The 27736-nt window shown below is 45.4% G+C and overlaps 1 protein-coding gene across 1 annotated transcript in view; it reads left to right on the top strand.

The window, feature by feature from the left end:
* Positions 1-27736, top strand: part of SMCHD1 (structural maintenance of chromosomes flexible hinge domain containing 1) — a 457067-nt gene that overhangs the window by 44858 nt on the left and 384473 nt on the right. The window contains exons 6-7 of the mRNA XM_069731150.1: positions 20925-21039; positions 22643-22762. Coding sequence (XP_069587251.1) covers positions 20925-21039; positions 22643-22762 — 235 coding nt within the window. The remainder of the gene's footprint in view (positions 1-20924; positions 21040-22642; positions 22763-27736) is intronic.

Here is a 27736-nt window from a genome sequence, read left to right as displayed (position 1 = left end):
TACATGGCTCAACAGACAGCATCACACAGGAGAGGATTAGATACACGTCTCAACACAGTATCACACAGAGTAGGATTAGATACACGGCTCAGCAGACAGCATCACTCAGAGGATTAGATACATGGCTCAACAGACAGCATCACACAGGAGAGGATTAGATACACGTCTCAACACAGTATCACACAGAGTAGGATTAGATACACGGCTCAGCAGACAGCATCACACAGGAGAGGATTAGATACACGTCTCAACACAGTATCACACAGGGTAGGATTAGATACATGTCTCAGCACAGTATCACACAGGGTAGGATTAGATACACGGCTCAGCAGACAGCATCACTCAGAGGATTAGATACATGGCTCAACAGACAGCATCACACAGGAGAGGATTAGATACACGTCTCAACACAGTATCACACAGGGTAGGATTAGATACATGTCTCGGCACAGAATCACACAAGGTAGGATTAGATACATGGCTTAGCACAGTAACACACATGGGAGGAGATACACTGCGCAGAGTCAGCACCACAAAGGAGAGGATTAGATTACATCTCCCCCTCCCCCGATACTTACTTCACGGCTCCGCTGCTGAGTACTTTCTCCCTCCCGTCCCTGTCCTTGGTCTCCTCCTCCTATAACCGCAGGGCTCCTGCGATTATACTGGGAAACTGGAGCTCACAGCACACTGAGATCCAGAAAAATGGTGTGGATGGCTCAGGGGGCGTGGGCAGATCACAGCAGGGAGCAGCTCAATGTAAAGTATAGGGTCGGATGCCGACCGCAGATGTCTATGCCCAGGGCCGCCGTATTTGCAGAGTGTAAGTGTCATGCAGCTACACTTACACTCCTGCAAAGCAAAATGACTGTGCCCAGTGGCTGAAAAAATAATTCATACTAAAAAAAAATGTTAAAGTTAAAAAATTTAAATTTGTATTAAAAATAATTGTTTATATAAACAATCATTTTTAATACAAAAAATAAAATGCAGCACCTTCCCTTTTTAAAGTGTTTTTTTGTTTTGAGCTTGGAGAAACTGTTTGGTTTGCTACATGAGCTTAAATTGTTCGTTTGGCTTCTTTCAAACTGCATAAAGTTTATGAATTTTACTGATAAGCCTAACTTGCAATGCAATTAATAATTTTGATTGCAACTGTATTTAGTCCATTCATTAGAGATAAGCAGATCAGGGAAAATTAACCCCTACACCCCAAAGCCTGTTTTCACCTTGCTGACCAGGCCAATTTTTTCATTTCTGACCAGTGTTACTTTATTAGGTCATAACTACGGAACGCTTCAATGGATTCCACTGATTCTGACACTGTTTTTTTTCACAAGTCATATCCATGAAATGTTACCACTATCACATAGTACAATATGTCAAGAAAAAAAAACGGAAATTTGGTGAAAATTATGCAATTTTCAAACTTTAAATTTTTACGCCCTTAATTCATTGTCATGTCACACAAAATGGTTAATAAATAACATTTCCCACATGTCTACTGTATTTTGAGGATCATAAGATGCATTGGATTATAAGACGCACCCCAAGTTTTGAGGAGAAAAATAGGAAAAAAAACTTTTTTAATATACCGTAATGGTGGTGCTTCTTATAATCTATGCATCTTACTGCTTACTGAGTGTGGTGGCTGTGGTGAAGCGGAGTCCCAGGGTCGCGGCTGGATGAGGCAAGAGTGGAGCGCTGCTGCAGGCTGTGATGAGGGGATGTTTGGATGTGCGCTGCTGCGGGTGTTCGATGGTGCGGGGGCCCTGCCGACATTTTGTGAAAGCCCAGAGCTCCCACACTTACATGGTTTGCTATGCCTTGGACTCTGGGAAAATGGCTGCCGGGGGCGGCGCATGCGCAGATGGAGATCTTAGCACCAAGATCTCGACCAGTAAGGTATACCTCTCTGGGAATTTATCTACAGGTTTAGTGACGATTTTGACTCCATGGGTGTTTTTCAGAAAAAAACGGTATTCTATGTTGCTGACTGAAAATTGCAAACTGCCGTTGTAGTGACCAGTATGCTGTAGTGATCAGTACGTTGTAGTCACCGTCCTTCTGGAGACGTGCACCTGTAAATTTGGCGGGCTTTCATCACTACACAAATGCCAAACATGTGGGCGCTATATGTGATTTAGACACACTGGCGCTCAGAACAGAGGGGGGGCATTTGGATTTGAAAGCGCATAATTTGCTGAATTTCTTTTGGAAGGTGAAGACCATTTTGCTTTTCCAGAGCCTTTTTACTACAAGTAACGTGAAAGCCCCCTGTATTTCCGTTTACAGATGAAAGACCTGAGTGGGGACCTGCTTTTTTTTGTGGATGGAGTTGAAGCTTTTATTGGGAACATTTTATATAACCTTTGGGATCACATTTTTCCGGTACGCTATGCTAAAGACTAAGGGTATGTTTCCACGTTCAGGAAACGCTGCGTTTTTGACGCTGCGTTTTTCTGCAGCGTCCAGATGTTACAGCATAGTGGAGGGGATTTAATGAAATCCTGTCTCCACTGTGCAGGGAAAAACGCATGCGTTTTTGCCGCGAAAACGCACATGCGGCGCGTTTTTTCAGAACGCAGCATGTTTCTACAATGAGCAAAACACGCAAGAACACAGCAGGTAACCTGCCAGTGACCTCACGTGCAGTTTTGGTCAGGATTTTACCTGCATAAAATCCTGACCAAAGCCTGAAGCAAGCCTGAACGTGGACACATACCCTTAGGCTATGTACACACGTTGCGGATTAGGCTTAGGAATTTCTGGTGCGGATTCTGCCTCTCCTGGCAGAAAACGTACCTGCGGATTTGTTGCGTTTCTTTGTGTGGTTCCGCAGTGTTTTTTGTGCATTTTTGCTGCGGTTTTGTTGCGGATTTGCTGCGTTTTTTTACCCCTGCGGTTTTCTATTATGGAATGGGTACAAAAACGCTGCAGATTCACAAGAAAGAAGTGACATGCTACTTCTTTTAAACCGCATCGTTTCCGCAGCGGATTTTCTGCAAAGTGTGCACAGCATTTTTTTTCTCATTGATTTACATTGTACTGTAAATCAATTGCGGATCTGCAGCGTTTCTGCACCTCAAAAAACGCTGCGGATCCGCAGAGAATCCGCAACGTGTGCACATACCCTTACTTTGTGGTTTCCATCTAAATCTCTGATTGACGTGATGGAGATGAAACCCGAGAGATCCATTCATTATAGGGAGGCAGCAGAGTTACTCTAGACTCCGTCTGGCCTTTGTTCAGAGTTGTCCTTCTTTTCACAGGTTAGACGGCGTCCACAGTGCCTCCATCTGCCTCATTATAGGGAATCTTCCACCACAGGTTCCGTCTGAATCACATATTTCAGAGCGTTACACAGAAACCCCGCTGTAAGTGCAGAGCACAGAATAAATGTGTGCAGAGCCTTACTGCAATCTTAGGGAGGCTGAATGAAAAAATGAACAGTAGATGAAGAATTGGTTTTATTTATTTTTTATGTCGTTCCTTGTGCAGTATAAGTGATTAGGCGACTTCATTCTTTAGGTTGTTGCGATTACAGTGATACCACATTTATGTTTTAATGTTTTTGGCGCTTTTACACAATAAAAGCTATTTTTTTTTTTTTTTAAGGAATTATTTTTGCATCGCTTGAATTCTGAGACCTACAACTTTTATTTTTCTGCTGATAGAGCTGTATGGCGACTTGTTTTTTGTGGAACAAGATAACTTTTTCAGTGGTTCCATTTTATTTACTTTTGTCGTTTTATCACGTTTTATTGCACTTTTTGTTCAGCGGTATGATGATAAAGCATTGTTTTTTGCCTCATTTTTTTTACAGTGTACACTGAAGGGGTTAACTAGTGGGACAGTTTTATAGAGTGGGTTGTTAAGGAAGCGTTGATACCAAATGTGTCCCTTTTCTGTTAATTTTTTTTTACATAAATGTATTTATTGGAAAAAATGTGTTTTTTTTTTTGTTTGTTTTTTTTAATGTGGGGATTTTTAAACATTTTTACACTTTTTTTTTTTTTTTTTTTTTTTTTACTTTTTTTACATTGTCCCAGGAAGGGGCATCACTGTATAGTGACAAATCGCTGCTCTAATACTCTGCAATGCTTCTGCACTACAGAGTATCACATCAGCATCTGACAGGCAGGGATGGAAGCATGTCAATGGACGACTAGTTGCCATTGAAGGAAACATGAATGCAGCCAAGTACAGAGAGATCCTGGATCAAAACCTCTTCTAGAGTGCTCTGGACCTCAGACTTGGCCGATGGTTCACCTTCCAAATCCCCAAATCCAGGTGTGAAAAACTTGTTGTATGATTCCCAAGAAGACTCATGCACCAACATTCACCATCCAACCTGACGGAACTGGAGAGGATCTGCAAGGAAGAATGGCGGAGGATCCCCAAATCCAGGTGTGAAAAACTTGTTGCATGATTCCCAAGAAGACTCATGCACCAACATTCACCATCCAACCTGACGGAACTGGAGAGGATCTGGAAGGAAGAATGGTGGAGGATCCCCAAATCCAGGTGTGAAAAACTTGTTGCATGATTCCCAAGAAGACTCATGGCTGTACTAGCTCAAAGGGGTGCTTCTACTCAATACTGAGCAAAGAGTCTGAATACTTATGACCATGTGATATTTCAGTTTTTCTTTTGTTAATACTGTAAATTATCAAAAATGTCTTCATTTCTGTTTTATTTTCAGTCAAGATGGGGTGCAGAGTGTACATTAGTGAGAAAAAAATGTTTATTTTTTTTAATTTACCAAGGAATCCCTAAATAAAGACTATTTTTTTCCAATAAATACATTTATTTATGTAAATAAAAAACAATAAAAGTACACATATTTGATATCGCCGCGTCGTAACGACCAGCTCTATAATTCTATCCCACTAGTTAGCCCCTTCAGTAAACACCATAAAAATAATAAAAACCAAGGCAAAAAGCAATGCTTTATCATCCTACCGCCTAACAAAAAGTGCAATAAAACAAGATCAAAAAGACAGATGTAAATAAAAATTGTACCACTGAAAACATCATCTTGTCCCTCAAAAAAAGCAGCAAAACCACTCCACCATCAGAATAATTAGTTATGTCTCTCAGAATAAAGCGATGCAAAAATAATTTTTTCTATAAAACAGTTTTTATTGTATAAAAGCGCCAAAACCTAAAAAAGGATATAACTCTGGTATCACTGTAAACGTACTGACCCGAAGAATAAAGCTATCTTAACAATTTTACCACATGTGGAATGATATAAAAAAACAAAAAGCAATTCCTCAATTGCTGTTTTTTGTTTATTCTGTCTCCAAAAAATCAGAATAGAAAGCAATCAAAACATGTCATGTGCCCGAAAATGGTACCAATGAAAACGCCACCTCCTCCTGCAAAAAACAAGCCATAACATGACTGTCAGCCGAAGGATAAAAAAAATTATACCTCCCAAATATGGTGATGCAAAAGCTAGTTTTCACAATATAAAAAGCGTTTTTGTGTGTGACTGCAGCCAAACATAAAAACCCGATATAAATCTGGTATCGCTGTAATCGCACCGACCCGAAGAATAAAGTCGCCCAATCACTTATACAGCATGAGGAACGACATAAAAAATAAAAACAATTCTTCACATGCTGTTGATTTTTTTTCATTCTGCCTCCCAATGATCGCAGTAAGGCTCGGCGCACCTTTTTCCTGCGCTGAGTGCTTACACAGGGGTTTCCGTGTAAATCTCTGAAATACGTGATGCAAACTGAACCGTCGGCGGAAGATTCCCTTTAATGAGGCAGATGGAGGCACTGTGGATGCTCTAGGACCTGTGATCAGACTGTCAGTCTTTTTAGGATTGCATAAATGTGCTATCGGCCACAGTTTTTTTCACTTCTGAAAAGGATACTGCTAAACAGATGCTATGCGGTGTCCAGAGTAAATCTACTGCCTCATTATAGTGAATATATCCCTTACGGGTTTCATCTGTCATGTCACTCGGAGATTTAGATGGAAACCCCAAAGTAAGTGCTCAGCGTAGACCCCTGGAGAAATGTGATCCCAAACGTTGTAAAATGTTCCCAATAAAAGCTTCAACTTAAGGTACCATCACACTGAGCAACTTTAGAATGATAACGATAGCGATCCGTGACGTTGCAGCGTCTTGGATAGCGATATCGTTGTGTTTGACACGCAGCAGCTATCAGGATCCTGCTGTGACATCGTTGGTCGGAGCTGAAAGTCTGGAACTTTATTTTGTCGCTGGATCACCCGCTGACATCGCTGAATCGGCGTGTGTGACGCCGATCCAGCGATGTGCTCACTTGTAACCAGGGTAAACATCGGGTTACTAAGCGCAGGGCCGCGCTTAGTAACCCGATATTTACCCTGGTTACCATTGTAAATGTAAAAAAAAAAACAAAAAAAAAAAACACTGCATACTTACATTCCGGTGTCTGTCGCGTCCCCCGGCGTCAGCTTCCCTGCACTGTCAGCGCCGGCCGGCCGTGAAGCAGAGCACAGCGGTGACATCACCGCTCTGCTTTACGGCCGGCGCTTACACAGTGCAGGGAAGCTGACGCCGGGGGCGCGACTGACACCGGAATGTAAGTATGTAGTGTTTTTTTTTTTTTTTTTTTACATTTACAATGGTAACCAGGGTAAACATTGGGTTACTAAGCGCGGCCCTGCGCTTAGTAACCCGATGTTTACCCTGGTTACCCGGGGACTTTGGCATCGTTGGTCGCTGGAGAGCTGTCTGTGTGACAGCTCTCCAGCGACCACACAACGACTAAACAGCGACACTGCAGCGATAGGCATCGTTGTCTATATCGCTGCAGTGTCGCTTAATGTGACGGTACCTTAAATCTTCAAAAACAAAGCAAGTCCTCACTCAGGTTTGTAATCTGTTAACGCAAATATAGGGGGCTTCCACATTTATTGGTAGCACAAAGGCTCTGGAAAAGAAAAAATGGCTCCACGCTCCCCAAAAGAAATTCAGCAAATTCTTTACTCCCAAATCCAGATGTTCGCTCTCCCTACTGAGCCCCAGTGTACCTAAACCATTTAGCGCCCACATATTTGGCATTTCTGTAGTGATGAGAGCCCACCTAATTTACAGGTGCATGTCTCCAGAAGCATGAGCTGGGCATAATGTACTGGTGACTGCAATGTACTGGTCACTACAACTGCAGTTTGCAATTTTCACTCGGCAACATCCACTGCTGTCTGTTTCTGGAAAACAGCCATGGAGTCAAAATCGTCACTACATCTGTAGAAAAATTCCCAAAGGGTTATAATTTCCAAGACGTGGTCACTTGAGGGGGTATTCTGCTTTTCTAGCACTTAGGGGCTCTGTGTGAAAGGACGAGATCCCTTCCTAAAATGTAGGTATTAACTATTAACACCGAAATTGACTATTAATAATTAATATCCACTTAATATGTAATCCACTTTATAATATGCAATGTATTTATTACACACACCAGTCTACAGTCTAGTACATCTAATATATAATTGCCTAGAATACTACTTCCTGCAATTTGTGCCAACTTCCGTGGCTTTGTCCAAAGCTAATGTCCGGAGCTAATGTCCGGAGATTAATTGCCTAGAATACTACTTCCTGCAATTTGTGCCAACTTCCGTGGCTTTGTCCGGAGCTAATGTCCGGAGCTAATGTCCGGACATAAGTGACGTCAACAGTGTCCAGTGTCTGATTGGTTGCCGCCTGCTGCGAGCGACCAATCAGAAACGTGCCGTACTGTGACACTCCGCCCGCCATTTTGGTGTGATTTTTGAATTTTTACCTCACAGCAAGTTTCTACTGCGTGGAGGCGGGCCCAGTGACGTTGCTCTTCAAGCTCCTGCCGAATTTCAAGTTTATATGGATTCTAGACTCCCGATTCTTTAGAATCGGGCTGCCATCTAGTACATATATATTTATACATAAGCTGGCGAAAAAAAAAAAATAAAATATATATATATATATATATATATATATATATATATATATATATATATATATATATATATATATATATATATATATATACACACATATATATGCATATATACATACATTCAAAAAAGAGGGCAGCACTCGATATTCTGTGAGATAACGTGTAGGTGTTTATTCAAGCCCACATCTCCTTGCAGCGTTTCGGCTCCAAATGAGCCTTTCTCGAGCTGGCTTGAGAAAGGCTCATTTGGAGCCGAAACGTTGCAAGAAGATGTGGGCTTGAATAAACACCTACACGTTATCTCACAGAATATGGAGTGCTGCCCTCTTTTTTGAATGCATATGGACTGGTAACAACCGGCGGACGGGTTGTCTGGGCTTTGCACCCGAAGATAAGTATAGGATTTGTGCTGTTCCATTTTTTCTATTATATTTGTCTATGGGTCACTTCCGTCTGTCCTTCCGTCTGTCACGGTTATGCATTCGCTGATTGGTCTCGCCAGCTGCCTGTCATAGCTGCCATGACCAATCAGCGACGGGCACAGTCCGGAGGAAAATGGCCGCTTCATACTCCCCGCAGTCAGTGCCTGTCGCCCGCATACTCCCCTCCGGTCACCGCTAACACAGGGTTAATGCTGGCGGTAACGGACCGCGTTATGCCGCGGGTAACGCACTCAGTTACCGCCGCTATTAACCCTGTGTGTCCCCAACTTTTTACTATTGACGCTGCCTATGCAGCATCAATAGTAAAAAATGAAATGTTAAAAATAATTTTTAAAAAACCTGCTATACTCACCCTCTGTTGCAGCTCACGCCAGCCGCCATCTTCTGTTGCAGGTTGCAGTGGCAGAAGGACCTGCCATGATGTCATGGTCATGTGACCGCGACATCATTACAGGCCCTGCGTGCCTGCGATACAAAGACCTGCCATGACGTCACGGTCATGTGACCGCGAAGTCATCACAGGTCCTGCGCTAATACCAACCCTGGGACCGGAACCTGCCGTGGACTACAAGGGCTCCCTCGGAAAGGTGAGTATATGTTTAATTTTTATTTTTTCACCTGTGACAAACCTGGCTGGGCAATATACTACATGACTGGCCAATATACTACGTGGCTCTGTGCTGTATACTACGTCACTGGGCAATATACTACATGGCTGCGCAATATACTACGTAGGCTGGGCAATATACTATGTGGACATGCATATTCTAGAATACCCGATGTGTTAGAATCGGGCCATCATCTAATATAGAGAAAGAGAGAGAGAGGTAGAGAGAGAGGTAGAGAGAGAGGTAGAGAGAGAGGTAGAGAGAGAGGTAGAGAGAGAGGTAGAGAGAGAGGTAGAGAGAGAGGTAGAGAGAGAGGTAGAGAGAGAGAGGTGGAGAGAGAGAGAGATGGAGAGAGAGAGATAGATATATAGATATATCTCTAGTGTATGTGTATATATATACATACATACATACATACATACATACATACATACATACATACATACATACATACATACTGTAGGGGTTTCACTCACTCAGGTGCGACGGCTGACACTCAGGAGGCACATTCCTTTAAAAGTTCACCGGGTTTATTGCTCCATAAACCACATAGCAAAATAACAGAAAGCAAATAGCCTTTAGCTCAGGAAAAAGAAAAACAAGTGTCAAGTCCTTCAGGCTCAGTCCTGGAGCCTTAACACACTCTGGAGGGTTTCACCTCCACACATACATCTGCTGTGTTAAACATTAGCCTTTCTTTTATATTGCTAACCACACCCAAGAACCCATCACATGATTAGACATGTGGTTATGACATCACCACAGGTCCTGAAACACACATAGATAGGCAGGGTTATGTTACAAAGCCAAAAAAAGAAAAACGGCTAACAAAAGCCGCAGCCAGCTCACCAATCAGACCATCAGATGTGGAGCACGAAAGTAAGTCCTGACCCGGGTCTCCAAGCAGCTTCAGATCCAACCATGTATATACTCCAGCTCCAGATAAATGGTAAAAAACTTTTTCTTTATTGATCCAACGTAATAAAAACAGGATAATCCTTACAGATGGCAGACAGAATAAGTGATTGCGCAGAGAACGGCTACGCGTTTCGACCACAACGGGTCTTACTCATGCCAGTAAGACCCGTTGTGGCATGTACAGTACTGGCATGTACAGTACTGGCATGAGTAAGACCCGTTGTGGTCGAAACGCGTAGCCGTTCTCTGCGCAATCACTTATTCTGTCTGCCATCTGTAAGGATTATCCTGTTTTTATTACGTTGGATCAATAAAGAAAAAGTTTTTTACCATTTATCTGGAGCTGGAGTATATACATGGAGGGTTATGTTACGTCGACTATACAACCTTTAGCCACGCTACAATACACACACACACACACACACACACACACACACACGCTGATACTGCAACACTAATACAGTAATATCACGACAGTATACAGTAATATCAAAAGAATATCACACAGTAAAGCCCCACAATTAACTGCTTAAATTACCCAAATCACACATACAATATCAGCCCTCCCATCTATAGCTTACTATTTCTAAGGCCTAGTAAGTACAGTATACTCAGCCATGTGGGTCCATCATCGTTCCAGGAAGCAGGCAAGGCAAGAGAGCGAGAGCCACATAGTCTTGTCCCTTTTATGTGTACAGCTAAAAAGAGGTGTATCCAGCCCCAGGTGTGGGGGATGAGGTCACGAGTCTATTGTCCACTAAGATACATCCCCTCAGTCCTAAATGAAACTTGTTTTTTCCCTTCCCCCATGACGGCACACCTGAGAGTAGGGATCCGCCCAGTCAGGACAGGAAACCCTAATAAAAATAAAAGGGCGGTACCTCTCTGTCGCTTCAGTTGGGTTTCCTGTCCTGACAGAGACCCTCGTGCTGAACACGGCGGAGAAGTTTCCACTTACCAAGTACCCGTCCCGGCGTGGAAGAACAGGCAGCGCCAATATGTCGGTGTTCGGGTTCTGGATGCACCGTCTACAGGTACTCCGGGGCTCTGCGTCCGAGCGGGCATCCGTGCAGCACGATCGGATGGCCTGGCCTCCTTCCGTGGCTCCCACGCCGCCCTCCTCTCTCTGCTGGCGCCAAAGTGCGGCGGCTGCTTCCGGGTCGCCTGTCTGGCGTCACGCGCAAGGCACGCTGGGAATAGGCGTGCCCACGTGATGTCGGAGGCGGGCGCCGGATCCAAGATGGTGGCACCCATGAAGAAAACGCCAGCCAGTGGAAAAGGACTCCGGCGGCGCGTCAGAGGAGGGGAGGGGCCACCATTGGGCACCGGAGGAGGTAAGGAGTGCAGTGGATCCCCCATAAAAGGCGGGATGACTACAGAAAACACGCTCATGCCTAAAAGCTTCATCATGGAAGTGGGGCAACAGGAGCAGCAGCAGCCGCTGTCACAGCAGCAGCAGCCGCATCAGGAGCTCTCGTCATATGCCTTGCCGAGCCACCAGCATACCAGGAGCAGCCACTCAACTGGTAGGAGCAGCAGTCGTCCTGTCCGGCAAGACTCTTCGGCTTCCAGAAGGGATGCTGCCCGTGCATCTGTCCAGCTTCCGAAACCGGTACCCTTGACTGTCAGCGGTGGTGAGTGATATACGTGAATGTCACCCTTATGGTAACAGGGTCCATTTTTTCTGTTTGATCACTAGGGGTCCAGGAAATCTGGCGGCAAAACAAAGAACCGAGAATGTGCCCTTTTGTAAAGTTCCGCTTGCAGTTCAGTGGCAGAAGGACCTCTGCGCTGACTGCATTAATAAAACTATACAAGATAAGACCCCTGATTTTGCCACAAGCCTTAAAGCCAGAATACAGGCAGAGATAAAAGACTCCTTAAAACTGGCCCTTAAAAAAACAGGGAGGAAAAGCCGCAAGGTGTCTTCGGAGTCGGATGCCTCTCAGAAACAGGAGAGTCATAAATCATCCTTGTCTCCCTCTATCTTCTCCGCCTCTATCCAGTCCTCAGATGTCTCCTCAGACAGTGGCACAGGGGTCGACCATGTTTTCCAACTGAGGATGTAGAAAAACTAGGCAAAGTGGTCAGGTCTGCAATGGGTCTTAAAGAGGAAAAGACACCTAGGTCACTTGAGAATGTCATGTTTGGCGGGTTAGAAGAAAAAGGAAACCTACATTTCCGGTCAATGCAAAAATCAAAGCATTGATCGAAAAAGAATGTAAAAAAACCCGAGAAAATGGGTACCTTGCCTTCCTCATCAAAAAGGAGATATCCTTTTGGGGAAAAAGACTCTGAATCCTGGGAGAAAATCCCTAAAATTGACGGTGCGGTGGCCACATCTTTAAAAAAATCGTCCCTTACATTAGAAGATTCTGGTGTCCTAAAAGACCCGCTTGACAAAAAAGCAGATAGTTTTTTTGAGACACATCTGGGAAGCTTCAGCTGAGGGCTTGAAACCAGCAATAGCTGGGACATGTACGGCTCGTGCTCTTATGGTCTGGCTACAGCAGATAGAAGATCAGCTAAGGGATAAAGTTCCTAGAAGTGATATCCTTGCGAATATATCCTTAAAGGGACTCTGTCACCTGAATTTGGAGGGAACAATTTTCAACCATGGAGGCGGGGTTTTCGGGTGTTTGATTCACCCTTTCCTTACACACTGGCTGCATGCTGGCTGCAATATTGGATTGAAGTTCATTCTCTGTCCTCCGTAGTACATGCCTGCACAAAGCAATCTTGTCTTGCGCAGGCGTGTACTATGGAGGACAGAGAATGAACTTCAATCCAATATTGCAGCCAGCGGGTAAAGAAAGGGTGAATCAAACACCCGAAAACCCCGCCCCTATGGCTGAAAATTGTTCCCTCCAAATTCAGGTGACAGAGTCCCTTTAATGCAAGGAGCAGCAGCTTTCTTGGCAGATTCCTCTGCGGATTCTGCAAGATTAACAGCCAGAGCAGTGGGCTTGGCCAATGCCGCAAGGAGAGCCCTATGGCTTAAAGGTTGTCCGGGGGAGCTCCCGGACATGCTCCATCCCATGCGACGGTCAATTCCTCTTTGGAAAAAAGCTAGAAGAGATCTTGGAACATGCAGGAGATACAAAGAAAGCCTTTCTAAGTTTCTTTAGAGATCCCAAAAAACCTTTCCTTCGGAGGAGAAGATTTAACAGAGGTTGTCCCCCAGGAGATAGGAGAAATTGGGACTTTAAAGATAAAAGGGGATCGGGCTCTATGTTCAAAGGACCCTCTACATCCGCAAAAAAATCCCCCCCAATGACATTACATCAGAGGTGGGAGGAAGGCTCTCCCTCTTCTTTCCGGCCTGGATAAATATCTCCCCGAGCCCCTGGGTTTTAAACATTATCAAACACTGCCTAAAAATAAAATTCATCCGTCCACCCAGGCACAATTTTGTAATAACTCCCCGGAGGAAGTCCCAGCAGGAGCAATCTGCTCTGGAAACAGAAATCCTCGGACTTGTTCACAACAATGTCTTGCAGGAAGTCCCGGCTCGGGAGGATGGAAGGGGGTTTTTACTCCCCCCCTCCCCTCTTTCTGATACAAAAACCAGATGGTTCCTGGAGAACCATAGTCAATCTAAGTAAGCTCAATCAACCTGTAGAGAACTACTCCTTCAAGATGGAGTCCATCAACACAACCGCAAAACTTCTGTTCCCTCTGCTTCATGGCAGTAATAGACTTAAAAGATGCATATTATGATATCCCAATACATCAGGAATATCGGAAATACTTGAGAGTTGCACTCTACATACAAAACCAAGTGAAGCATTACCAATATACAGCCCTTCCATTCGGCCTGTCTACTGCTCCCAGGGTCTTCACCAAGGTGATGGTAGAGGTAATGTCATACCTCCGATCCCGGGATATGGTGATTGTCCCATACCTGGACGACTTCCTTGTGGTAGGGAGGACAGAGACACATTTCTCCCATCAAGTAACAGTTGTAACATCAACTCTAATAGAGCCGGGATGGATAATAAATATCCCCAAATCAAAGTTGGTTCCAGTAAAAGTGCAGTCATTCCTAGGATTAATACTGAACTCCTAGCGTCAGCTCTGCCTCATTCTGGAGAACAAAGTAGCCAAAATAATCAACTTGACCAGTACAGCAGTACATCAGCCAGCGATGACCCTAAGAAAAGCAATGTCCCTACTAGGCTCATTAATGTCTTGCATTCCAGCTGTAGGATGCGCAAAATTTCACTTGAGACAACTGCAGTGGGAAGTTCTGTCAGCTCAGAAACTGTTAAGAGGTCATTTGGAAGGAAATCTATGTCTTTCTCAGGGCGTAAGAGATTCCCTAATTTGGTGGACTATGAGGGAACATCTCAAAATGGGGTCCAGTGGCCGAAACTGGTCGACGGCATCATCACGACCGACACAAGCGGTATAGATTGGGGGGCTCATCCGAGGTCTCCTTCAGTACAAGGAACCTGGTCCTTCCAAGAAAGGAATCATGCCTCAAATGAAAAAGAACTATGGGCCACAATAGCTGGTGCGTTGGAATCTGCTGCCCCCCTAACACATACCAAAGCTTGCAAAATCAACAGACAGCCCTGGCACACCAACCTGACCAAAGAACTGAGGCGAGCCTCCAGGGCTGCAGAGCGCAGATGGAAAAGATCCCACTCCAACGAGCACTTCATCGCATTCAAACAGTCCCTCACTACTTTCAAGACCACACTCGCCACAGCTAAACAAACCTACTTCTCATCTCTCATATCCTCCCTATCTCACAACCCTAAACAGTTATTCAACACCTTCAATTCTCTCCTCCGTCCCCCAGCACCTCCTCCCTCCCCACTTATCTCAGCTGAAGACTTTGCCTCATTTTTCAAGCAGAAGATTGATAGCATTAGAGACAGATTTGGTCAACAACCCCCAGAGCCCTTCCTCCCGGCTTCCCAGCCCTCCACCTCCAAAACCAACTCCTCCACCATTACAGAAAATCAACTCTCCACTCTACTCTCAAGATCGCATCTCACCACCTGTGCACTTGACCAGATCCCATCCCACTTCATCCCAAACCTCACCACAGTCTTCATCCCAACCCTAACCCATCTCTTCAACCTATCACTAACAACTGGTGTTTTCCCCTTAAGCTTTAAACATGCCTCCATCACACCTTTCCTCAAAAAGCCCTCTCTTGACCCATCCTCTGTATCTAGCTATCGCCCTATATCACTTCTCCCTTATGCCTCCATACTACTGGAACAACACGTCTACCTTGAACTGTCCTCCCATCTCTCTTCTTGTTCCCTCTTTGACCGCTTACAATCTGGCTTCCGGTCACACCATTCCACTGAAACTGCCCTAAATAAGGTCACCAATGACCTCTTAACCGCAAAGAGCAAGCGACACTACTCTGTCCTCCTCCTCCTCCTTGACCTGTCGGCTGCCTTTGACACAGTGGACCATTCCCTATTATTACAGACCCTCTCATCCCTTGGCATCACAGACTTGGCCCTATCCTGGATCTCATCATACCTAACAGACCGGACATTCAGCATCTCCCACTCACACACCACCTCCTCACGTCACCCCCTATCTGTCGGAGTCCCACAAGGTTCAGTCCTTGGGCCCCTGCTCTTCTCCATTTACACCTTTGGCCTGGGACAGCTCATAGAATCTCATGGCTTTCAGTATCACCTCTATGCTGATGACACACAGATCTACATCTCTGGACCAGATATCACCTCCCTACTAACCGAATCCCTCAATGTCTGTCCACTATTTCATCCTTCTCCGCTAGATTTCTCAAACTTAACATGGACAACACAGAATTCATCATCTTTCCCCCATCTCACGCGACCCCCCCAACAAACCTATCCATTACAGTAAATGGCTGCCCACTCTCCCCAGTCCCACAAGCTCACTGCCTCGGGGTAATCCTTGACGCTGATCTCTCCTTCAAACCACATATCCAAGCCCTTTCCACTTCCTGCCGACTTCAACTCAAAAATATTTCACGAATCCGTACATTCCTCTACCAAGAATCTGCAAAAACCCTAGTCCATGCCCTCATCATCTCTCGCCTTGACTACTGCAACCTCCTGCTCTGTGGCCTCCCCTCTAACACTCTCGCATCCCTCCATTCTATTCTAAACTCTGCTGCCCGACTAATCCACCTGTCCCCCCGCTATTTCCCGGCCTCTCCCCTCTGTCAATCCCTTCACTGGCTCCCCATTGCCCAGAGACTCCACTACAAAAGCCTAACCATGACGTATAAAGCCATCCACAACCTGTCTCCTCCATACATCTGTGACCTCGTCTCCCGATACTTACCTACACGCAACCTCCGATCCTCACAAGATCTCCTTCTTTACTCCCCTCTTATCGCCTCTTCCCACAATCGTATACAAGATTTCTCTCGCGTATCACCCCTACTCTGGAACCCTCTACCACAACACATCAGACTCTCGCCTACCATCGAAACCTTCAAAAAGAACCTGAAGACTCACCTCTTCCGACAAGTCTACAACCTGCAGTAACCACCGATCGACCAAACCGCTGCATGACCAGCTCTATCCTCACCTACTGTATTCTCACCCATCCCTTGTAGATTGTGAGCCTTCGCGGGCAGGGGCAGGGTCCTCTCTCCTCCTGTACCAGTTGTGACTTGTATTGTTTAAGATTATTGTACTTGTTTTTATTATGTATACCCCTCCTCACATGTAAAGCGCCATGGAACAAATGGCGCTATAACCATAAAAAATAATAATAGGCAGTGGAAAAGGCCTTGAAGCATTTTCTCCCCTTGCTCCAGAGCCGCCATACTCAAATCATGATGGACAATCGAGCAGTGGTGGCTTATATCAATCACCAAGGGGAGACGAGGTCCCAGGGCCTCATGGAGGTGTTAAATGTACTTTTCCAGTTGGCAGAACAACACCTGTCGTCCCTCACAGCACAACACATAAGGGGTGTAGAAAACACACAGGCAAACTTCCTGAGTCGCAGAGGTCTGAGACATGGGTAATGGGCCTTGAACCCCGAGGTGTTCCAACAAATAATACAAGCCTGGGGTACACCAGAAATAGACTTATTTGCCACCTCACACAACAAAAAAAGTCAAAAAATTTTGCTCCCTAAATCCAAAAGAACATCCTTTTGCAGTAGATGCCCTGCTAATACCATGGAGGTTCTCTGGCCTACACATTCCCCCGATAGTGATGATTCCAACAGTTGTCTGGAAGATCAGAGAAGACCGAGCAAAAATAATACTCATAGCTCCATTCTGGCCAAGAAGGCCATGGTTCTCCCATCTAAGGCAGATGTCATTAACAGACCCATGGATTCTGCCAGAAGTTCCAAACCTGTTAACCCAGGGACCATTGACCCACTCTCAGGTGAAGGGCTTTCTTCTGGCAGCCTGGAATTTGAGAGGGTGTTACTGAATTGCCAAGGATTCTCACCAGGGTTAGTCTCCACCCTTTTGAAAGGCAGAAAGCCTATAACATCTAGAATCTATGGTAGGACATGGAAAAAGTTTCTTGACTTCCTGGGTGAACCGTTGGGGGATGTAGCTCCAGTGGGACCCATCCTAGAGTTCCTGCAGGCATGGTTGCAACTCGGATTAGCAACTAGCACCCTTAAGGTTCAAGTCTCAGCCTTGGGGGCCCTATACAACTGCAACCTAGCATCAAATAGGTGAGCTTCGCGATTCATAAAATCCTGTGGCAGGTCTAGGCCGGTTATTATCCCCAAAATCCCTCCTTGGGATCTAAATTTAGTCTTAGAAGCCTTAACAAAAGACCCTTTTGAGCCTTTGCAGGAGTTGTCACCTAAATTACTCACTTTGAAAACAGTCCTACTGGTAGCCCTAACATCGGCCCGTAGGGTAGGTGATTTACAAGCTCTGTCGATATGCCCTCCTTATACTCAGGTTTTTGACGACAGGATAATTCTAAGACCAGACCCGGCGTATCTCCCCAAGGTGGTCCTAAAATTCCATAGGAGTCAGGAGATTACTTTACCATCGTTTTGTAATAATCCTAAAAATCCTGGGGAACTAAAGTTCCATATGTTAGATGTAAGAAGATCTATGTTACAATACATGACCATGACTAGTCAGTGGGGGAAAGACCAAACCCTATTTGTAGCCTTTCAGGGTAGTAAAAAAGAGTGTGGGGTAGCTAAAAGTACCATTGCTAGATGAATCAGGGAGGCCATTAGTCTATCCTTTTCTGCGAGTGGCACTCCGGTTCCTGATGGCATCAAGGCTCACTCCACCAGATCCATGGCTACCTCCTGGGCAGAGAAAGCTGAGGTATCGATTGACCAAATTTGCAAGGCCGTTACCTGGTCGTCACCCTCAACTTTTTCAAGCACTACCGGCTAGACCTTTCCTCCTCTGCTGACCTAATCTTTGGTAGAAGGATACTTCAAGCGGTGGTCCTTCCCTATGGTTTCATTCTACAAAATTCTCTCAGGTGTGCCGTCATGGTGAAAGGGAAAACACCAAGGTTACTTACCGGTAGCCGTTTTTTCCGGAACCCATGACGGCACCTGTATATTCCCCCCTTTATCACCTTTTCGGTGTGCACTATAGTTTTCGGGTGTTTTTTTTTAGTTCATATGATATGGTGATGGAGTTGCCATGTGTACTAACCAGGGGGGCCTTTCATGCTCTGAAATCCAACTGAAGCGACAGAGAGGTACCGCCCTTTTATTTTCAGTAGGGTTTCCTGTCCTGACTGGGCGGATCCCCTCTCTCAGGTGTGCCGTCATGGGTTCCGGAAAAACCGGCTACCGGTAAGTAACCTTGGTGTTTCCAGCACATGGACAGCAGGCTGGAGGAGGGGCTTTTCTCCATGTGGCATACATGTGGGGATATACACAAAACATGCACTAAACGCATCTCTATATAAAGATGTACATTTGGGGCACTTCTCTTCTACACTCTGTATATGGAATCCACAATCTTGTCTAGGAAACTCTGCGTTTCAGGAGGCAAATAGCACTCGGTCTCTCCCGAGTCTCTCCATATGGCAAAGTAGTACTGTACAGCCACATATGGAGTATTTCTACATTCAGCAGAAATTGTGGGACAAATTCTGTTGCCATTTTTACCCTTTCCCAGTGTGAAAATGTAAAACTTGGGGTTAACACACAATCTTGGTGGTAAAAATATAAGTTATTTTTTCTTCACTGCCCAATGGTATAAAAGTCTGTGACACACCTGTGGTGTCAATATGATCACTGCACCCCTAGATGAATTCATTAATACATTTAATTGGTAAAATGGTGTCACTTATGGGGGTTCTGCTTATCTGGCACCTGAGGGGCTCTGCGAATGTAACACGGCACCCTCAAACAAGTGCAGCAAAATCTGCACTGTAATATGGCTCTACATTCTTTCTGAACTTTGCACTCTGCCTCAAAAGTAGTTTTCAACCACATATGGGGTTTCGGTGAACTCGAGAAATTGCGCAACAAACACTGAGGTCCACTTTCTCCTTTTCCCTTGTGAAAACACAAAACTTGTAGCTAAAAAAGATTTTTTTGGGGAAAAATGTGTTTATTTATTTATTTTTTTCCACTGCTTAACGTTATAAATTTCTGTGAAGCTCTTGGGGGTTCAAGGTGCTCAATACACATCTAGATAAGTTCCGTAAGGGGTCTAGTTTCCAAAATGGTGTCATTTGTGGGGTATTTCAAGTGTTTGGGCACATCAGGGGCTCTCCAAACATGGCAACTGCTAATTCCTGCATATACATTCAAAAAGTCAAATGGCGCTCCTTTCCTTCCAAGCCCTGCTGTGCACCCAAACAGTTATTTTCCTCCACGTATTGGGCATCTGCGCACTCAGGAGAAATTGCACAACAAATTGTATGAGCAATTTCTCTTGTTACCATTATGAAAATGCAAAATTTGGAGTTAAAAAAAAGATTTATCTGGGAAAAATGAGATTCTTTTTGTTTTGTATTTTTTTTTTTTCATTTTCACGGCTTAATGTTATAAACTTCTGTGAAGCACCTGGGGGTTCAAGGTGCTCAATACACATCTAGATAAGTTCCCTAAGGGGTCTAGTTTCCAAAATGGTGTCACTTGTTGGGGGTTTCCACTGTTTAGGCACATGAGGGGCTCTCCAAACGCGACATGGCGACACCTAATTATTCCAGCATATTTGACATTCAAAAAGTGAAATGGCGCTCCTACCATTCCGAGCCCTGCTGTGTGCCAAACAGTAGATTTCCCCCACATATGGGGTATTGGCATGCTCAGGAGAAATTGCACAACAAAATAAATGGTCCATTTTCTCCTGTTACCCTTGCAAAAGTAAAAAAAAAAATTAGGTCTGAAGGAAAATTTTGTGAAAGAAAAGTAAATGTTTATTTTTTTCTTCTACATTCCAAAAATTGCTGTGAAGCACCTGAAGGGTTAATAAACTTTTTGAATGCAGTTTTGAGCATCTTGAGATGTGCAGTTTTTAGAATGGTGTCATTTTGGGGTATTTTATGTCATATAGGCCCCTCAAAGTCTTTTAACACTTATAACTTTGTAACAAGGAAATTATGTTTCCAAAATTATGCTGATGTAAAGTAGACATGTGGGAAATGTTATTTATTAACTATTTTGTGCAATATGACTCTCAGAATCAAGGGCATAAAAATTAAAAGTTTAAAAAATTCAGTTTTTTTCACAAATAAACACAAGTCATATCAAAGAAATTTTACCACTATCATAATGTACAATATGTCACGAGAAAACCTTCTTAGAATTACCAGGATCCTTTAAAGCGTTCCAGAGTTATGACCTCTTAAAGTGACAGTGGTAAGAATTGTAAAAATTGGCCTGGTCAGGAAGGTGACGGGCTTTGGAGTGAAGGGGTTAAAAATGTGTTACATAAGTGATAGAAAATGCTCATATTTATGTTTACTACTGTTTAAAAAGTGACCATATTGTAGCCTTCTGGAACGATACTTATATCACAGTTGCTTTTTACTCTCAGAGAAAAATGTGACGTTGTTAATTTTGTTTTGTAATAGTGATGAAGAAAGTTATGTCCGTCCTCCTTCTATGCCACGCAGTCTAAACAGTGACATCTCTTATTTTGGTGTTGGTGGAAAGCAAGCCGTTTTCTTTATTGGTCATTCCACTCGTGTAAGTATATTCTTTTTCTTAAAATAGACCAACTCAAATTATTTTATAGAATTGCACTTTATAAGGAAAAAAATAAAATCTGTTGCTGGTTTAAAGGGATACTGTCACCCACTCTAGCCGTTATAAACTAAAAGAGCCACCTTGTGCAGCAGTAAAGCTGCATTCTACCAAGGTGCCTCTTTTAGTTTTTGTTGCTGTTATTCCCAAAATAAAGGTATTTATAATTTTGCCCAAATACCTTTCTTTAGACCTGGAGGCAGGTCTGAACCCCCGTCTTTGAAGCGCCCAACTAACTGCCGTCAGTCATATCTTCTGGGGCGCTGGTCGCCGCCCCCTCATTGCAGTTTTTCTCTGAAATCCGGCGTCTGCGCTGTTCTCTTCTGCCTGGGGCAGGCGCATTGAGCATTGGCCGTCTGACCTCACCTGCTGGGTTGCAGACTGCGCCTGTGCGGGCAGTGCGGCCACCCAGCTACTGAATCCCAGCCCCGCAGTGTGTTATGCATTAACCTAGAGAGTACCTAGAGTGATGCAAGCAGAGCTATAATGGAGGATGGAACTGTGCATAGAGGGTCTAAGATGAGCTGAACACTTTATTGCCTGTTGCTTGGAGTTTCACATCAATGATCTCTAAATGCTGCTCTTTTCATGCGTATAATAGAAGATAATCCTCTGTCATTTGCATCGAAAGAGCAGCATTTGCAATTTCACATCACTGATCTTTCATCAGGGAACAGAGAACTCTGGACTGTCTTTTTACAAGCTCCATTGTGAAGACATGCAGGACAGTTGAGCTCTTACACAAACTAGCTAACAAGTACGGTATGTAAAACCACACAGGCAGCTAACCTTCTGGGAATTGTAGTTTTAGCAATGTATATGACTACTCATTCAGCTTTGTGAAGGCGGATGCACAGAGGGGCGGGCAGACATGAAAAAAGACAGAAAAAACTCCTATGTTGGGCTTAGCCTGTGTATGTATGTACACGTGACACTCATGTGACATTAACAGGGTATGTTCCCACGGTCAGTAAACGCTGCGGATTGGACGCTGCGTACATCCGCAGCGTCTAACCCGCCTCTGCCAGATGTTGCAGCATAATCGATGGGATTTGAAGAAGTCCCATCTCCGCTATGCATGCAGGGACGCCTCCAGCTTACCTGTGGAGACTGACATGCGGCATGTCTTTCGAGACCGCAGCATGTCATTTTATCTTACTGAGACGCTCAGTCTCTGCAAGATAAATTTCCCGTCAAATGTATTGGGTGTGGTGATTCATGGTTCAATGAACACTTGCGGAATTGCCTGCGTTCAAAAGCCGGCAGCGCTTTGGACGGAGCGGACATGTGCTGTGTCCAAAGCGTTGCTGATTCCTGACCGTGAGAACATACCCTCAATGTCAAGAGATTGCAACGGTACCCGGCACTTGGAGAATAGTGTGCTTTTTTCCTACTATATGTTCTCTACTAGTGGGCATCCTTTTTGAAAATATTGCTTTACTGGTTTCAAGTATTGTGTTCGTAATTGACCTTTCTGAATTCATCTAGCGTCTTTATTATCAGCATGTAGTTGTAGTTGCTAAGTACGTTTGTTCTTACTTTTAAGATTATCACAAAGACAACAGACTCCAAAGATGTCCATGAATTTTTAATTTCCAAAGAAGATTTTGAGGCAAAAGAGAAAAACAAGGAATCAATTTTCACTGGCTATATAAGAAACAGAAAGGTATGAACATTGTAAAAGCCTCTGCTTGACAGAATGTTTTGTATATTGAATGGCCGTCCTTAAAGGGTTGTCTTGGACTTTTATATTGAAGGTACCCTAGCTGATCATTTGGACCCGTTGCTGGCGGCATTCTGATGTTCTCAGTTGCAGAGCAGATCTACACATCTCTTTACTACATAGTGTCTGTGCCTGGATATTGAACATCTGCCACCCGTTTATTTGAATAGGGAGCTGATGTTCACTACTCGCTATGGCCACTATACAGTTAACTTAGCTGTGCTGTTCAGCTCAACAGAGCACATCTGGCCATTGCCCGCACTGGGAACAACTGAGTGTCACAGCCCCACCTATACGATATTGATGAGGTATGCTAAGGATAATATAAAAGTCCTGGGATACCCCTTCATGACATTTGAAGTACATTTAGGTCACATATTTTGTCCGTGTCCCTGCCTTTGATGTGGGTTTGCAAGATAAGCCTGCATCTTTCCCAGCAGATGATTGTTGATTTAATTAGTCATCATGTGCCTTTAACAGGTGACCTCAATTAAAAAAAAAACATTAGGGTATGTGTCCACTTTCAGGATGGCCGGCGGTATCGTCGGAGCGGCTTTGCCGCTCTGCGCTAAGCCCCGCCCCCTTCTGGGATGCGATGATGCCGGATGTGTTCATAGCACACATCCAGGATCATCGCACCCCACCATAGGGCCCTGTGCTATACCTTGTGGCGCCGCAGCGTCGCCGCAAGATATACGGACATGCTGCGATCTGAAAAGACGCGCAGCATGTCTGGAGTCGCAGGGCCGCCGCGTGCGTGTTACCATGCATAGTGGAGACGGGATTTCATTCAATCCCCTCCACTATTCTGTAACATCTGGACGCTGCGTGTTTGACGCTGCGTCTCTATGCAGCGTCAAACACGCAGCGTTTCCTGCACGTGGACACATACCCTAAGGCTAGGGTCACATTGCGTTAGGGCAATCCGTTTAGTGCTAGCGGATTGCGCTAACGCAATATTTATTCAGTCGCCATGACAGCACAACGAGAGAGGGGATCCGCCCTTCAGGGACAGGAAACCTACAGACATAAAAAGGGTGGCACCTCTCTCCCACGTCAGTTTGGTTTCCTGTCCCTGACAGCGGAACCTCTTGCAGACAGGCCCTGACAAGAGGGTCGAAATAAGAAAACTCCCCACTCCTGGCGGCCCGGTACAGGTAGCGGGGGTCCCCTACCTCGGCCCGTCCAGGAGGCAGGAAGCACCACACGGCAGGGGCACTGCGCGGTGTAGGTGTCAGCAGGAGGAAGCAGCCTCTGACTTAAGGCTAGCTTCTCGGGTGTCCGCAGCGCAGAGGTACCTATGAAGAGGTGCTTGGCTACTTGGGGTCCCGGGAGTCACGCTGGTCCGAGCGGGGACGCGGCATTGGTCCGGAGAGGGGTCTGCTGGCGTCCTGGTCCGCGTGTCGGCTTGGCGCCGCCGCCGCGTCCTGAAGGGGGCGTCCGGATGACGCGGCGAGCGGCGCGGCCGGATGACGCGGCTGGGCATGCGCAGTAGCGTCATCTCCGGCTAATGGCGGCGCCCAGCTGCGGGAACGGTCGGGGCTTTAGGGAAGGGTAGCGCAGCACAGCGGCGGACGATTATTGACCACCTGGGATTCCCTGCTGGCCCCCATCCGGGGGCGGTACCTTGGGGGTATTTAATGCGGCAAGCTGAGTTGATCAGAGTTCCTCACCCATTCCATAATGGAGTCGCCAGAAGGAACTATCAGCCCGCAGCAGCAGCAGGAGCCGCAGCAGCAGCAGCAGGAGCCGCAGCAGCAGCCAGATAAGCCTCGTAGAAGCTCCCAGCGTCGGTCTAGTGGCAGTAGCCGCGCTGGTGGAGCTAAGGAGGCACGGATCTCTGTTCCAAAATCCTCAGCCCGTAAAGATTTGCCGGCTTCGAAGGATCCCCCATCTACGGTACCACTCATTACTGGACGGGGTAAGTGAGCTTCGTGAAAGTCCACTTAGTGATGGTTGTGTTCCCCTTGTCTTTTTCCTCTATCAGGGGAGGAAAAGTTTGTCCAAAGCCAAACATAGGCAGTGTGCCGAATGTGCAGAGCCACTTCCAGATGGACATTTGAGGAAGTTATGTAAAATGTGTATTCAACGTTTACTGGAGGAGGAGGCGCCTGATCTAACCTCTACAATAAGAGAGATGGTGAGACAGGAAATTAAAGGTGCAGAGAGATCCCGATCCCGGGGGACAGAAGCTAAAAGGTCATCCCCTTTATCTGAGGTAGATTCGGATTCGGGTGAGCTGAGCTCAGGGTCTCTTCCGTCCACTTCCTCCTCTGAGGATCAGGAGTCTGCTCGAGCCTGTTTGTCCCTAGAAAGGGTTAACCATCTGGTCAAAGCAGTAAACAACACAATGGGGATAGAAGATACCCAATCGGAATGTTCCATTCAGGATGTTATGTTCAGGGGTATTGAGCGGAAATCCCGGAGAGCCTTTCCAGTGATTGACAAGATCAAATCGCTAATCTCAAAAGAATGGAAGAAACCGGAAAGGAAGGGGTCGCTTCCGCCAGCCTTTAAAAGACGGTATCCCTTTGAAGAAACGGCTTCGTCCTCATGGGATAAAGTCCCGAAGTTGGATGCAGCAGTCGCTAAGGCATGCAAAAAGTCGTCTCTCCCCTTCGACGACTTGGGAAATTTGAAAGACCCGTTAGATAGGAAAGCCGACATTTTCCTTAAAGGGGCTTGGGAGACTTCAGCGGGGTCTCTGAGGCCAGCCATTGCAGCCACTTGTACCGCTCGATCCTTGATGGTTTGGTTAGGTCACCTCGAAGATCAACTCAGAGATAAAGTCCCTAGGTCGGAGATATTGTCCTCTATGTCCACAATCCAGGATGCCGCAGCCTTCCTCTCAGATGCTTCAGCAGATTCGGTCAGGTTAGCCGCCAGGTCCTCGGCATTATCCAATGCAGCCAGGAGAGCACTATGGATAAAATGCTGGCCAGGGGACTTACAGGCTAGAACAAAATTATGTAGCATTCCTTGTGAAGGGGCTCACTTGTTCGGACCGGTCCTAGACGAGCTATTGGAAAAAGCAGGGGATAGTAAAAAACGCTTTCCCTTCCTTGGAAGACCCTTCTACAGACGGGACTATAATAGAGGATGGTCCAACCGCAGAAGGCCGTATAGAGACTCCAACAGAGAATCTACTAGATATGACAACAGCAGGAGAAGGGGTAGAGGTTTTATGTTTAACCCTTCACGAGAAGTTAAGAAACCACAATGACTGGCGGACCAGGTGGGGGGTAGGCTTTTGGCCTTCTACCCAGCCTGGGTGCAGATTACAAACAACCCATGGATTCTAGGCATTGTGGAGAAAGGCCTAACCTTAGACTTCCACCATACTCCTCGGGACAAATTTATGTTAACACCTGTTCGTTCCTCCTCTACAGAGCAGTTGGCACTAGAGTCTGAGGTCCGGGAACTCCAACAGAAGAATGTTCTGGTCAGAGTCCCTGCAGGCGAAGAAGGTAGGGGGTTTTATTCCCCTCTGTTCCTGGTCAAAAAACCTGATGGTTCTTATCGCACCATTATTAATTTAAAAGGCCTGAATAATTTTCTGTTCATACCCTCCTTCAAAATGGAGTCGGTCAAGACGGCAATAAAGCTACTCTTTCACCACTGTTTTATGGTTGTCTTAGATCTCAAAGACGCCTATTATCATGTACCAATTCACATTGATCATCAGAGATTTCTTAGGGTGGCGGTCTCACTAGCTGGCACAGTAGAACACTTCCAATATCAGGCACTTCCGTTCGGAGTCGCAGTTGCACCCAGGGTGTTCACAAAAATCATGGTGGAGGTTATGGCACACTTGCATGAACAGGATATATTAATAGTCCCGTACCTGGATGATTTGCTAATTGTGGGTCATTCTGAGTCGCATTGCTCAGACCAACTACAGAAAGTTATGGATGCGTTACACAAATTGGGCTGGATGATCAATATCAAAAAATCACGGCTTCAGCCCCTTAAAATACAAGAATTCCTAGGATATATTATTGACTCTAGTCAGCAGGAATGTCGCCTGCCGGACACAAAAGTTGCTAAGATTAAGCATTTGGTCACCAGGGCAATAAATAATCCCTTAATATCAGTCAGGTGTGCGATGTCAATCTTGGGCTCTCTTACGTCCTGCATCCCGGCAGTTCTCTGGGCACAGTTCCACACGAGGGCTTTACAGTGGGACGTGTTACACAATTCCTGTCGCCTAAATGCTCACCTCGACAGTAAATTCACACTTTCTGCGGAGACTGTACATTCACTTGATTGGTGGACTCACACTTCGAATTTACACAGGGGGGTCCCTTGGATAAATCACATATCTAGGGTGCTGACTACGGACGCTAGCCCCAAAGGGTGGGGGGCTCACTTAGGGGAGGATTGGGTTCAGGGACTATGGTCTCTGTCTGAACAGGACTCTTCCTCCAACTTGAGAGAACTATTGGCAGTAAAACATGCCTTAAATAGATTCCTTGTACCCCTACAGGGTCGACACGTCAGGCTTTTGTCAGACAATCGGGTAACTGTGGCCTACATTAATCATCAAGGTGGCACGCGATCCAGTACATTGATGGAGGTCGCAAATCATATCTTTCAGGTGGCCGAAGTACATCTTCTCTCCCTGACGGCACTTCATATAAAAGGAAGTATCAACACCAAAGCCGACTTTCTAAGCCGCAACATGCTCAGACAGGGGGAGTGGTCGTTAAATCCAGCCATTTTCAGTCAGATCATCCAGTTATGGGGTTGTCCGGAGATAGACCTTTTTGCCAACAGAGGGAACAAAAAATTACATCTATTCTGCTCCCTAAATCCAAAAGACAACCCATACGCTGTGGACGCTCTGCTGATATCTTGGCACTTCAGGCTCGCGTATGCTTTTCCCCCTCTAAATCTGATTCCCCTAGTCCTGAGGAA

Source organism: Ranitomeya imitator, chromosome 6 (assembly GCF_032444005.1).
Source record: "Ranitomeya imitator isolate aRanImi1 chromosome 6, aRanImi1.pri, whole genome shotgun sequence".
NCBI classification, from domain to species: Eukaryota; Metazoa; Chordata; class Amphibia; order Anura; family Dendrobatidae; genus Ranitomeya; species Ranitomeya imitator.
The sequence above is the reverse complement of the archived record's forward strand: the minus strand, read 5'-3'. Positions and strand labels throughout refer to the sequence as shown.